The sequence below is a fragment of the Pan troglodytes genome, chromosome X (assembly GCF_028858775.2).
Source record: "Pan troglodytes isolate AG18354 chromosome X, NHGRI_mPanTro3-v2.0_pri, whole genome shotgun sequence".
Classification (NCBI taxonomy): domain Eukaryota; kingdom Metazoa; phylum Chordata; class Mammalia; order Primates; family Hominidae; genus Pan; species Pan troglodytes.
In genome coordinates, this window is record NC_072421.2 from 47,893,455 (window position 1) to 47,907,194 (window position 13,740).

Genomic DNA, 13,740 nt, shown 5'->3' on the forward strand with positions numbered 1-13,740 from the left:
GCGGCCGTGCTTACCCACTGAGAGCAGGTGGCTGTAGTTCTCTAGTGTCACATCCCAGTACAGGCGTCTCTGGGCAGGGTCCAAGTGCTGCCACTCCTCCCTGCTGAAGTCCACAGTCACGTCCTCAAATGACACTGAAGCCTGTAACGACACAATGCTGTTCAAGGCAGCATGGTCAGCACTGGGGGATGGAAGAAGGTAGATAGCAAGTTGTTTTTAATGCTTTTTACCATAATGTATCATATTGGGTTTTCACTAAGTACTTAGTTTTGTATTTTATTTTGTGAGAGCTAAAAAACTTATTAAAGTATCTTGACATTTGTTGTGTACTACATTAATTCATGTATTCATTCATTCTCTTTTCAAAATGAGGATTTTAAATGGGCTCTCTTTAAGCCCTCCAGCTAACTTAAAAACAAGATACTGGCCGATTATGTGTCAGATGATGTGCTAGGCAATGGTGATAAAGAGTTGAGTAAAATATAAAGCAACTTAAAGACTTGGATAACCAACAGAAGACACAAAGGGAGCTTTAGGCATTTGGAAGAAAAGTATAGGAGGTATAAGGTTAGATTTCATAGAGACAGTGGGGCGAGAGTTATCTAGAAGGGAGAAGCATGAGCAACAGTGTGGAGAAAGGAAAATAGAAAAATACATGGTGGATTCTGGGAACTGCAAGTAGTACCATATAAAGGAAAGGAGTCTGTATAGTATATTGAGAAGGTGACTATGAGGAAAATCCAGTAGAGATATACTAGCATCAGAAAAAGGAACAAGTCTTTTTTTCTAATAGAGAATGGACTGCAATTTATATGCAGGAAAAGACATGATGGTAATTGTGTGATTTCAAACAGTATTCAACATACATCAGGCTGGGCACGGTGGCTCACTCCTGTAATCTCAGCCCTTTGGGAGGCCGAGGCAGGTGGATCACCTGAGGTCAGGAGTTCGAGACCAGCCTGACCAATATGGTAAAGCCCCGTCTCTACTAAAAATACAAAAGTTAGCTGGGCGTGGTGGCGCACGCCCGTAATCCCAGCTACTTGAGAGGCTGAGACAGGAGAATTGCTTGAACCCAGGAGGTGGAGGTTGCAGTGAGCCGAGATTGTATCATTGCACTTCAGCCTGGGTGATACAGAGTGAGACTCTGTCTAAAAAAAAAAAGGATTGATCACGAGGAATGTTTGAAATGGGTGAGTCCAGATCAGTCTGGAGATGCACTACAGAGTTTATGTGAGAGAATAAGACAATCTGGACTTAAGGCAGTGGTTGTCATGGGCAAGTAAAAGAAGGTGTTGGCTGGGCGCAGTGGCTCATGCCTGTAATCCCACCACTTTGGGAGGCTGAGGCAGGCGGATCGCCTGAGGTCAGGAGTTCGAGACCAGCCCGGCCAACATGGCAAAAACCCCGTCTCTACCAAAAATACAAAAATTAGCCGGGCACGGCGGGTGTCTGTAATCCCAGCTACTCGGGAAGCTGAGGCAGGAGAATTGCTTGAACTCAGGAGGCGGAGGTTGCAGTGAGCTGAGATCACGCCACTGCACTCCAGCCTGGGCGACAGAACGAGACTCCATCTCAAAAACAAACAAACAAACAAACAAACAAAAAGAAGGTGTTCATGCTGTTTTAAAGAGTCTGAATTATGGGAGTGAGAAAAAGAAAGAATTCTAGGGCAATTCTCAGTTATCGGTTTTGTACAACCATGCAGACAGTGGTGTTATATACTGAGAGGGGCTAGTAGATTAGGAAGGGAGTGGGGAAGAGAATGAAACATAATGTTACATTTTGTCCATGTTGAAATAAAGGTGGTAAAACATGCAGGGAGTTATACAATAAGCTTTTGGGCTATTATAGAGGTAAGATTTGGGAGTTCTCATATAGAGCTGGGAAACAGATGAGACGAACCAGGAAGGGCACACAGATAGAGACGATACAGAAACCATCTCTTACAGACCATCTCTAAACCAAGTGTATTTAAGTCAGAAATCAGTAATAAGACGAAACTTTTCTGAAATCATCATTTTAAAGTTTAAAAATACAGTTCAAAATAACTGATCGTCTAAGAAGATACACTAAATATCAATGTAATCAGTACATGTAAGAATTTATTGGATTAAGAAATGGTAACTAAAGTGGAAATTAGGGTCTCCAGTGCTCATATTACAAAAGAATAAAGTCCAAAATTCCATGCATTAAGCATCGAAATAAAGACATTATAAAAATAACAATAGAGTAAAGCCCAAGAGAAAAAATCTTTAAAAAGCAGAAATCAATACATTCAATGCCATCCCACCAATTGAAATCACAACAGGATTTTTGTAAAATCTGACAAACCAATTCTAAAATTTCCGTGGAAGTGCAAATGGCCAGGAATAGCTAAGGCATTTAAAAAAAATTATTTTGTATCTTGTTTTCAGAGACATGGTCTCGCTTTGTCACCCAGGCTAGGGTGCAGTGGCGCAACCACAGCCCACTGCAGCCTCAACCACAGGCATACGTCACCATACGCTGCTTCGTTTTTTTTGTTGTTGTTTTTTTTTTGTATTTTGTAGAGACAGGGGTCTCCCTATGTTGCCTAGGCTGGTCTAGAACTCCTGGCCTCAAGTGATCCACCTGCCTCAGCCTCCTAAAGCACTGGGATTGTAGGCGTGAGCCACTGTGCCCGGCCTGCCAAGACACTCTTGAATAGTTAAAGCAATGTGGGAGGACATGCTTTACAAGACCTCAAGACTTACAAAGCAATGGAAATTTAAGACATTGTTGTCCTGGTGCTAGGATAGACAAATAATCCATTGCAACAGAATATAGAGTACAGTCCGGGTGCAGTGGATCAGGCCTGTAATCCCAGCACTTTGGGAGGCTGAGGCAGGTGGATCACTTGAGGTCAGGAGTTCGTGACCAGCCTGGCCAACATGGAGAAATCTCGTCTCTTCTAGAAATACAGAAATTACATGGGCATGGTGGCACGTGACTGTAGTCTCAGTTACTTGGGAGGCTGAAGCAGGAGGATCACTAGAACCTGGAAGGCGGAGGTTGCAGTGAGCCAAGACTGGGCCACTGCACTCCAGCTTGGACAACAGAGTGAGACTCAGTCTCAAAAAAAAAAAAAAAAAAGAGTACAGAAACAGACCCACATATACAGTCACCTGATTTATGCCAAAGGTGTCCAGGCAGATAGTGAGGAAAAATATTTTCAACAAATGTTGCCAGGGCCTGGGCGTGGAGGCTCACACCTGTAACCCCAGCACTTTGGGAGGCTGAGGCAGGTGGATCACTTGAGCTCAGGAGTTTGAGACCAGCCTGGACAACATGGCAAAACCCCATCTCTACAAAAAACACAAAAAATTAGCCAGGCATGGTTGCGTGTGCCTGTAGTCCCAGCTACTCAGGAGGCTGAGGTGGGAGAATCACCTGAACCTGGGAAGCTGAGGCTGCAGTGAGCCATGACTGTGCCACTGCACTCCAGCCTGGGTGACGGAGCAAGACCCTATCTAAAAAAAAAAAAAAAAAAAAGAAAGAAAGAAAGAAAAGAAGACAAGGTTGTGTATAGAAAAAATAAAGTAAAATCTGAGCTCTATTTCACATTACATGCCAAAACAATAACATCGTTTGAACCTGGGAGGCGGAGGTTGCAGTAAGCTGAGATCACGCCATTGTACTCCAGCCTGGGTGACAAAAGCGAGACTCCATCTCAAAAAAAAAAAAAAAAATCAATTCCAAGGCCAGGTGCAGTGGCTCATGCCTGTAATCCCAGCACTTTGGGAGGCCAAGGCAGGAGGATTGCTTGAGTCCAGGTTTAAAACCAGCCTGGGCAATATGGCGAGATTCGGTCTCTACAAAAAAATAAAATATATAGCACACATATAAAAATTAGCTGAGTGGGGTGGCAAGCACCTGCAGTCTCAGATACTCAGGAGGCTAGGCTGGAAGATCTCTTGAGCCTGGAAGGTGGAGGCTGCAGTGAACCATGTTTGTGTCACTGTACTCCAGTCTGGGTGACAGAGTGAGATCCCATTTCAAAAGTATATATAAATTCCAGATGTATTATAGACTTAAATGTGAAAGGCAAAAACTATAAAGCCTTTAGAAGATAATACAGATGGCTATCTTCATGACCTTGAATTAGGAAAATAGTTCTCAAACATGAACCATGAAAATTGATAAGTCTTTCTACAACAAAGCTTAGAACTACTATTCATTTAAAACACAGCATTAAAAGAGAACAAAGGGAAAGTCACAGAGTAGAAGATATCTCCAACATACATTATCAACAAAGGGCTCAGCTAGAAGATGTAGAGAACTTGTACAAACCAATAAGAAAAAAAGAGACCACCTAGTAGAAAAATGGGTGAAGCATTCATTTTACAAAAGAGGAAATCCAAGGCTTTAATAAACATAAAAAAAGGTTTAACCTTCTTAGTAGCCAGGGAATACAAATTAAAACCACAAAGGATAGCATTACACAACCCCTAGAAAGTCTTAAATGAAAAAGACTGATAATACCAAGTGTTGAAGAGAATATGGTGCAAGAACTCTCATACTGCTGATGGAGGAGGTGGGAATTGCTACAACTGTGCTGGAAAGTATTTTGGCCCTAACTGGTAATGTTGAAGACATGCAGGCAATATGACACAGTGAGTCCACTCATGGAAATATATATGCCCACGTGGAATATGTGCACATGTACAACAGGAGATGCATTCAAGAATATTTATAGTGGCATTATTCAAAATACGTATAATATTTCATGATAAAAAGGTTTAAAAACAGTGATTTTAAAAAATCAGTATTCAAAAAAATCAGTATTCAATATATGTACAGTATCAACTGTCTTCGTAAAAAAAAATTAAGGATATTTTCTTTTCTTTTCTTTTCTTTTTTGAGACAGGATCTTAACTCTGTCGCCCAGGCTGGAGTGCAGTAGCTTGATCTTGGCTCACTGCAACCTCTACCTCCCGGGTTCAAGTGATCCTCCTGCCTCAGCCTCCCTAGTAGCTGGGATTACAGGCACCCACCATCACGCCTAACCAATTTTTGTATTTTTAGTAGAGACAGGGTTTCACCATGTTGGCCAGGCTGGTCTTGAACTCCTGATCTCAGGTGATCCACCCGGCTCGGCCTCCCAAAGTGCTGGGATTACAGGCTTGAGCCACCGCGCCTGGCCAGGATATTTTCTTTTTTTCCTTTGTTTTTTTGAGACAGAATCTCACTCTGTCGCCCAGGCTGGAGTGCAGTGGTGCAATCTTGGCTCACTGCAACCTCTGCCTCCCGGGTTCAAGCAATTCTAGTGCCTCAGCCTCCTGAGTAGCTGGGATTATAGATGCCTGCCACAGTGCCTGGCTAATTTTGTATTTTTAGTAGAGATGGGGTTTCACCATGTTGGTCAGGCTCATCTAGAATTCCTGGCCTCAAGTGATCTGCCCAGTCGGCCTCCCAAAGTTCTGGGATTACAGGTGTGAGCCACTGTGCCTGGCCTCTTTTTTTACTTTTTTGAGATAGGATCTTGCTCTGTTGCCCAGGCTGGAATGCAGTGGTGCAATCATGGCTCACTGCAGCCTCAAACTCCTGGGCTCAAGGGATCCTTCCCACCTCAGCCTCCTTAGTAGCTGAGACTACAGGTGCACACCACCATGCCCAGCTAATTTTTAAATTTTATTTTTACTTTTTTGTAGAGATGGTGGTGCAGGAGGGTGTCTCACAGTGTTGCTCAGGCTGGCCTCAAACTCCTGGGCTCAAGCAACCCTTTCACCTCTTAAGTAGTTGGGATTACAGGCATGAGCCACAGCACCCAGCTGTAAAAACTTTTGCCCAGGCTGGAGGGCAGTGGTGCAATCATGGCTCACTGCAGCCTCAAACTCCCGGGCTCAAGGGATCCTTCCAGCCTCAGCCTCCTGAATAGCTGAGACTACAGGTGCACCCCACCATGCCCAGCTAATTTTTAAATTTTTAAATTGTATTTTTACTTTTACTCCTCCCTGTCCATCTGAGTGTTTCCTGTTCCCCGGGACTGTTCTCTGTGGCCCTGCAACTGCTCTTCCCTCCCTCTGGCTTTCCCCGCTTCCCTTGCTGCTTCCTGTACAGCTGTTTGCTGCCTGCCCAGATCTGTCCCTGCTCCCTTTGCTGGTTCTTGTTCCCTCTGACTTTTCCTTGGTCCCTCTGTTTCCTATTCCCTCTAAATGTCTCTTGTTCCTTCCGAGTACCCCCGTTCTTTTATCGCTTTCTTTGACTCTACCTGGATCGCTCTAACTATTCATGCCTCCTGTTTCCTGTTCTGACTGTCCTGTGTTCCCTTTGTTGTCCCTCCAGCTGATCCTTGTTCTGTGGCACCATTCTGATTGTGTGCTAGTCTACCTGACTGTTCCCTGGTCCCTAAGGGCCTTTCTTGTTCCTTCCAGCTGTTCCTGGCTCACACAGACTGACTGCTGTTGGATTCTGCTGACTAATCTCTAGTCTCCTGATTCTTCCCTGTCCTTGGACAGTTCCTTGAGCACATTTCTTTCTTTCCATTCTTTCCTTCCTTTTCTTCCTCCCTTCCTGTTTCTGAGACAGGGCGTCACTCTGCCACCCAGGCTGGAGTGCAGTGGCACAATCACGGCTCACTGTAGCCTCCACCTCCCAGGCTCAGATGATCCTCCCACCTCAGTACCACCCTACCCGGCTTTTTTTTTTGTATGTATATATATATATATATCACACACATATATATATACACACACACACACACACATATATATGTGTACACACACACACACACATACACACACATATATTTATTTATTTTGTAGACATGGGGTTTCACCATGTTGCCCAGGCTGGTCTTGAACTCCTGGCCTCAAACAATCCTCCCGCTTTGGCCTCCCAAAGTGTTGGGATTACAGGTGCGAACCACCGTGCCTGGCCATTGAATACATTTCTACTATGCTCTCCCGTGATGTTCATGCATCTGGTCTGTGGACCACACTTTGAGTAGTACCTAACTAGCTAGCTTATGCCCTTACCCACTAAAGTGCACTATTGCGTGTTCTATGCCACAGCTGGATTCTGTACTTCCACTGCCTCCATTACTCAACATTACATCTAACTATTGGCTGGTTCCTCTGATTGCTTCCTGGGTAGGGTGACCAAGTGTCTCAGTTTGCCCAGGAATGTTCCTGTTTTAGCACTGGAAGTCCCATGTCCCCTCAGTCACAGGCAAACCAGGACGGTCCTGGGAACTCTGGCTGTTTCCCAGACTCTCCAACTGTGCCTTCACCCCAGTAACTACTGCATGGGCCCTCGGGCTGTTAACTCGCTTCAGTTATACCATTCTTTCTGGCTCTCCTCTAGTCTCTCTAGCTGGCCACTGGTCAATCAGGCTGCTACCCACACTGGATACATGTTTAATGCTCACTTGACTTGTTCCCTAGTTCCTCTGGTTACTTCCCGGGGCCTCTGGTGGACCCTCAGCCCCAAGCACATTTTGGCTGCTCCCTCTGGCTGCCCCCCAGCCTCAGTGACTGTTCCTTGCTCCAGGTGTTCCACAGTACTCTAGGCCATTCTGCAGCTTCAGAGGCTCTTCTCTCATCTTTCCACCTGTTCCATGGGCTCTGTCCCTTCCCTGATCCCTCTGCCCATTCTACAGCCTCAGCAATTGTCTCCCGGTTCCTCTGGCTGCAATCCATTCTCTGGGTCGTATTTCACATTTCTTGTTCCCTGGTATCGCTGTCTTTTGCCTATGCCCTCAAGCTCTCTTCTAAACCAAGGAACTGCTTCCTGGTTCCTCGGGAAGTTGCTTGTCCCTCAGGCTCATACCCAGTTCCTTGGATATGTTTGCCTTTTCCATTTTATCTGATTCTTCTGCTTCCTCACCCCTCTGGATACTGACTGCTCTGTCTGGCTGCTATTTGGTTCCTCTATTTCCTGGTAACTCCTCCTATTTCATGATCCTTCTCACTGTTCTTTAACCCTCGGCTCTTCCCTGCTCCTCAGTGATCACCACTTCTCCAGCCTCAGAAACTGTTTCTTGGTCTCTGGCTCCAGCGTCTGACTCATGTCCTGTTTGCTTCATTATTCTTCCACCTATACCCTGGACCCCTTGGCTATTCATCTCTAGTAAGTGCACCATGGTACCTGTTCCTTATTCCGTTGTGACTCCTCCCAGCCCTCTTTACCTTACTGATCCCTCTGCTTCTTCTCCATCTTCAGCCACTGTTTCTTGGTACAACTGGCTGCTCCTCAAACCCTGGGGATATTTTTATTGGTTCCTAGGTATCTCTGCCTATACCCCGCTCCCTGATGTTTAATGAAAAAACCAAGAACCTAACCAATAAATAAGTCAATAAATAATATTCCCCCCAGGGTCTCGGTCATTTCCATCTCTTGAGGTGGGTCAGAGATCTGTGGTTGGGAAAGAAGAGATGAATGGAGAAATGTGCCTTGCAGAGCCCAGAATCATTCGTCTAGAAATCCCCACTATTGGCTGGGCAAGAGGCCATGTGCAGGAGTGGGGAGGACCACATTGTCATGGCCCTAACCTGTGGGTCCATGACTGACATGATTGAGCAGAGCTTAGACAAGGTGGAAGTGTACTACTGTCAAGCATTGATTCCCTTGCTATTTAATGCCCCTATACCTTTGACTCAAAAACATAATTTCAATGACTTGGCAGAAAGATGTATTTATTTATTTACTTATTTATTTATTTTGAGATGGAGTCTCGCTCTGTCACCCAGGCTGGAGTGCAGTGGTGTGATCTCGGCTCACTGTAGCCTCAACCTCCTGGGCTCAAATGATTCTCCGACCTCAGCCTCCCAGGTAGCTGCGACTACAGGTGCACACCACCATACCTGGCTAATTTTTGTATTTTTGTTGAGATAGGGTCTTACTATGTTGCCCAGGCTGGTCTCAAACTCCTGAGCTCAAGTGATCTGCCCGCCTTGGCCTCCCAAAGTGCTGGGATTATAGGCATGAGCCACCATGCCCAGCTGGCAGAAAGATTTAAATGTAGGAATTTTATCATAGCAGTTTTAATCACAATAGAAAACTTGAAATACCCTAAATGCACATTATTAGTGGACTGCTTGTGGGGGGATGGGGAGACATTGGTCAAAGTATACAAAGTTTTGTTAGAGGGAATAAGTTTTTGAGATCTATTGCAGTTTGGTGGCTATAGTTAATAATGATGTAATGTTATTTCAAAATTGCAAAGGGAGCAGATTTTAAATGTTCACATCACCAAAGAAATAAGTCTTTGAGGTAATGGATATGTTAATTAGGTTGATTTAAATATTCTACAATGTATACAAATATCAAAACATCACATTGTACACCATAAATATACATAATTATTATTCGTCAATTAAAAATAAAATATGCAGGGCATGGTGGTGACTCAAGCCTGTAATTCCAGCACTCGGGGAGGCCAAGGCAGGAAGATCACTTGACCCCAGGAGTTTGAGCCCAGCTGGGTGTGGTCCCATGTGCCTGTAGTCCCAGCTACTTGGGAGGCTAAGGTGGGAGGATCGCCTGAGCCCAGGAGGTTGAGGCTGCAGTAAGCTGAGATTGCACCACTGCACTCTAGCCTGGGCAACAGAGGGAGACTGCCTCAGAGAAAAAACATTAAAATAAATAAATAAAATTAAAAAAATAGTGAACTGGCTAAATTATGGACATCATAAGTGTATGAAGAAAAATACTTGCTGCTTAGCAAATTATGTTAAACTGCCCAGTTAAAAATGAGGTAACCAAAGAGTATGATTCTGTTTTAAAACTTTAGCTATATATGTGTATGTGTATAGTATGTATGCACACTCTGGCCCCACACGTATACTCACACACATGCACACATGCACATACAAAGGAAAAAACAACTGAAAGGAAATACAGCTAAATGTTAACACTGGTTAACTTTGGGTAATGTTGGAACGACAAGTAATTTTTTAGTTTCTTCTATTTGCTAACGTATACTTTCTAATATTTTATTATGAAGTTATAAAATGACCAAAAAAATAATATTTAAAAGTTTAATATTATCCTAATGACTGCATGACCCTGAGTCCCTGAGATAATGAACCCTTCCAGAGCCAACAGCATCCACAGGTAGGTCTGAAAGGAGGGAGCTGTCGGGCAGGGTCTGGCTCGCTCGTGGTCCTCCTCGGCTTATAGAATCTCAATGGGAACTCTGATCTGAAAGGGAGCTCTGAGCGGGAAACCTGATCTCAGCTGTGGTGCGGTGAGGGTGGAAGACACAGTCAGGAGACCTGGCTCCAGTCTAGTGTTGTCACCGCCAACTTGAGAGGCCTGGGCGAGTCATGTGTCTTCTGGGGCATTTTATTCATCTTTTTTTTTTTTTTGAGTCTCACTCAGGCTGGAATGCAGTGGCATGATCTCAGCTCACTGCAACCTCCACCTCCCAGGTTCAAGCCATTCTCCTCCTGCCTCAGCCTCCCAAGTAGCTGGGATTACAGGCATGTGCCACCACATTCAGCTAACTTTTTGTATTTTTAGTAGAGATGGGGGTTCGCCATGTTGGTCAGGCTGGTCTTGAACTCCTGACCTCAAGCAATCCACCCACCTCGGCCTCCCAAAGGTGCTGGGATTACAGGCATGAGCCACCGTGCCCGGCCATTTTATTCATCTTTGAAAGAAGGGACAGCCAGAACGGCCCCAGAGACTGTGGTGGCCCTACTACCCTGCCAGTCTCTAAGTTCCAAAGAAAAAGGATTTTTCTCTACCTAAATCAGGATAGAGGAGAAATCGCCAGATCCCCAGAGACCTGGGGGAAAGGGGCACTGGTGGGGATCAGCCGACATCTGTAAAGAGCCGATGGAGAGGGAAGGGTTGGTGCTGGGGTGGGGGATGGAGGCTCCCTGGCTATGGATAGTGGCTGCTTCTACCTGGACCTCACCCTCATTTGCCCTGCAGGGAGCTGCCCCCACTCCCTAGGCTGTAGGGCTCACCTTCCACATTCTCCCTCTCCTCTAGTGTAATCAGCCACATTACACTGTCCACTGAAACACACGGGGCTTTGGATGTGGCCTCATCAGCCAAGTGGTGCTCACTCTCAGCAAGAGGACCCTGATCTGTCTCCAGGGTGGCAGGTCCGGAATCTGCCACTTCCTCTGACTCACCTGCTTCTGCCCTTAGGCCCTGGGGACAGGTCAGGGTATCTCTTCACTGAATGAATTCTTGCCTCTGGGGTCCTCTCCCTCCTCACCTCACATGAGCTGCCACGTCCCTCTGCAGCCAGGGCCGGGGACCATGGGGGAGAGTCCCCATTAGCTGCCATGTTCACGCTGGGCCTCAGCCCTCAGGCTCTCCTGCTGACAACCCCACTCTTCCCCAAGCTGGAAGCTGAGCTGGCATCTGTGGACTCAACCGGAGCTGCTGGGGCGAGGCAAGCAGGGGTCAGAAGGAAGATCCTGCAGTTTCCACTAAGAAGCCTGGCCCCCAGACTCTGCAGAGGCTCCAAGAAACCCTGGAAAGACAGTGTCCACATGGTCATCACTCCACGTTCACCCACAAATGTTTTCTGGTGGTGCCCAGGGGCCGCTCACTGTGCTGGATGCTGCGGAAGAGAAAAGTTCGGTAAAACCCACACCAAGTATTAAAGCAAAACATGGGGAAAATTCACAAGATCTGGTGTAAAATGAATGAGGTTTGTATTTAAGCTCTTCTATGTTCTAGCTAGAATTTGGGGAAGTCACTTTGTGTGAAGTTTCTTCATCTTATAACAGGATGAAAATACCTATCTCATAGGGTTGTTAGAATTAAATGAAATGATGCTTCTACGCACACCTACTTGGTACCTGGAACATGCTCAACTCGTATTAAATAGTGCTATTATTACAAGGTGCGAGGCATGTTTTATTAGGTACCTCATTTAATTTTCACACTCATCCTGTGGACTAGGCATTACTATTATTACTAATCCCATTTACCATCAGATAGAGCTGTTCAGAAATATTAAGAAATTTGCCCCAGGATCACTCAGATAAGGGGGAAGGACAAGGATTCAAACCCAGGTATGCCTGGCTCCAAAGCATACTTTCTTAACTACTGAGCCATTTGGTACTCTATACATGGCAGAATCACAATAAACACTGTGGTTCCTGCTACCTTCAAAGTGCTCTGGCTGAGGGGTGACCATGCCACTTGAGCATAAACTGAGCTTCTGTGTAATTCAGTGTACATTCTATGCAAAGGATAGAGCCCATCTTCTTCTGTCAAAGATGAAAACTCATACTTATCCCTTCCCATCAGGCCCTGAAAACCTGCAGGTCTGCACAGGCTCCCAAATCCCTATAGCCCACACCGTTGACAAAAAACTGTGTCCCAAATGGTGTCATCAACTGGTTTCCACAGGCTCCTCAAATTATCACCAACCCAGGCAGCACACCATCAATAGGATCAATGACTCCCATAAAACCCTCAGTAATAGAAGTTCTAGTCCATTACAAAGCAACTCACACAGTACTATAATAACCAATGTCCATAGGTCCCAATCCAGGACTGCTACAGGCCCCCCAAAACTGACTTGTAATCCCTGTGAATCCCAGACTTGCAATCATTCACCACCTTAGCACCCCAATCAATAAACTCTCATGGACTGAATCGATGACCTCAGATACTGACATTTCCAACACTTCCAGGCAGAACCAACACGTCATTTACAAGGAAAAGGGATCACAATGGCACTAGATTTATTTGCAACAACAGAAGCCATGTTAGAAGAAAACTCTACAAATCATTGAGACAGAAGGACTGAGATCCAAGAATTCTAAACCTGCCCTAGCTAGATACCATTCTTTTGTCAGAGCAAAAGAAAGACAATTTTAGATATAAAAGCATTTCTAGCATTTTATGCCAATATTCCAATCTCAGGAGAACACTCAAGGGAATAGTCTAAACAATGGTAAATGGAATAGAAACAGAAATGTCAAAACAGGAAAGCAGTTTTGAGAAAGGATTCTTGCAATTGATATATAATTATATCTGGATAAAGAAAAACAATGTAATTGGGCATTTGTAGTAAATAAGGCTATTACTATTAACTATGTGGAAATTTAAAAATTCCCTGGCCGGGTGCCATGACTCACGCCTGTAATTCCAGCACTTTGGGAGGCCAAGGCGAGCGGATCACGAAGTCAGGAGATCAAGACCATCCTGGCTAACACTGTGAAACACTAAAAATATAAAAAATTAGCCAGGCGTGGTGGCACGCACCTGTAGTCCCAGCTACTCGGGAGGCTGAGGCAGGAGAATCACTTGAACCTGGGAGGCGGAGGTTGCAGTGAGCTGAGATCGTGCCACTGCACTCCAGCCTGAGTGAGAGAGAGAGAGAGACTGTCTCAAAAAAATACAAACAAACGAACAAACAAATTCCCTGGAAAATTTACTGAGTGAAATGAGGAGAAGGCAAATTACAAATTTCCATGGGCAGATATTGGTACCATATTATTTGGATTTAGTAATATAGAAAATATATACAATCATATTTGTAAGGAAGGTAAAGGCAACTACTAGCAGAAATTGATTAAAAAATAATCAAAATTCCAAACAATCAAAATTCAAAAGTAATAAAAACCTAAAAGGAAAGAGAAACATGACCGAGGCCAGGCGCAGTGGCTCACACCTGCAATCCTAGCACTTTGGGAGGCCGAGGCAGGCGAATCACGAGGTCAGGAGTTCAAGCCCATCCTGGCCAAAATGGTGAAACCCCGTCTCTACTAAAATTACAAAAATTAGCTGCGTGTGGTGGTG

General features: G+C 45.0%; 1 protein-coding gene across 18 annotated transcripts in view; it reads right to left on the reverse strand.

Moving 5' to 3' along the window:
• ZNF41 (zinc finger protein 41) overlaps positions 1-13,740 on the reverse strand; it is a 40,032-nt gene that overhangs the window by 11,377 nt on the left and 14,915 nt on the right. For 2 of the 18 annotated variants that reach the window (XM_054676787.2, XM_063804508.1), the window contains exons 2-3: positions 11,195-11,455; positions 15-141 (exon numbers count right to left, since the gene is read on the reverse strand). In XM_054676787.2, the coding sequence (XP_054532762.1) occupies positions 15-141; positions 11,195-11,266 (199 nt within the window). In that variant the 5' untranslated portion in view covers positions 11,267-11,455. Of the gene's footprint in view, positions 1-14; positions 182-11,108; positions 11,546-13,740 lie in introns of all 18 variants that reach the window. The other 16 variants (XM_054676785.2, XM_054676786.2, XM_054676783.2 and 13 more) reach the window with 11 other exon arrangements.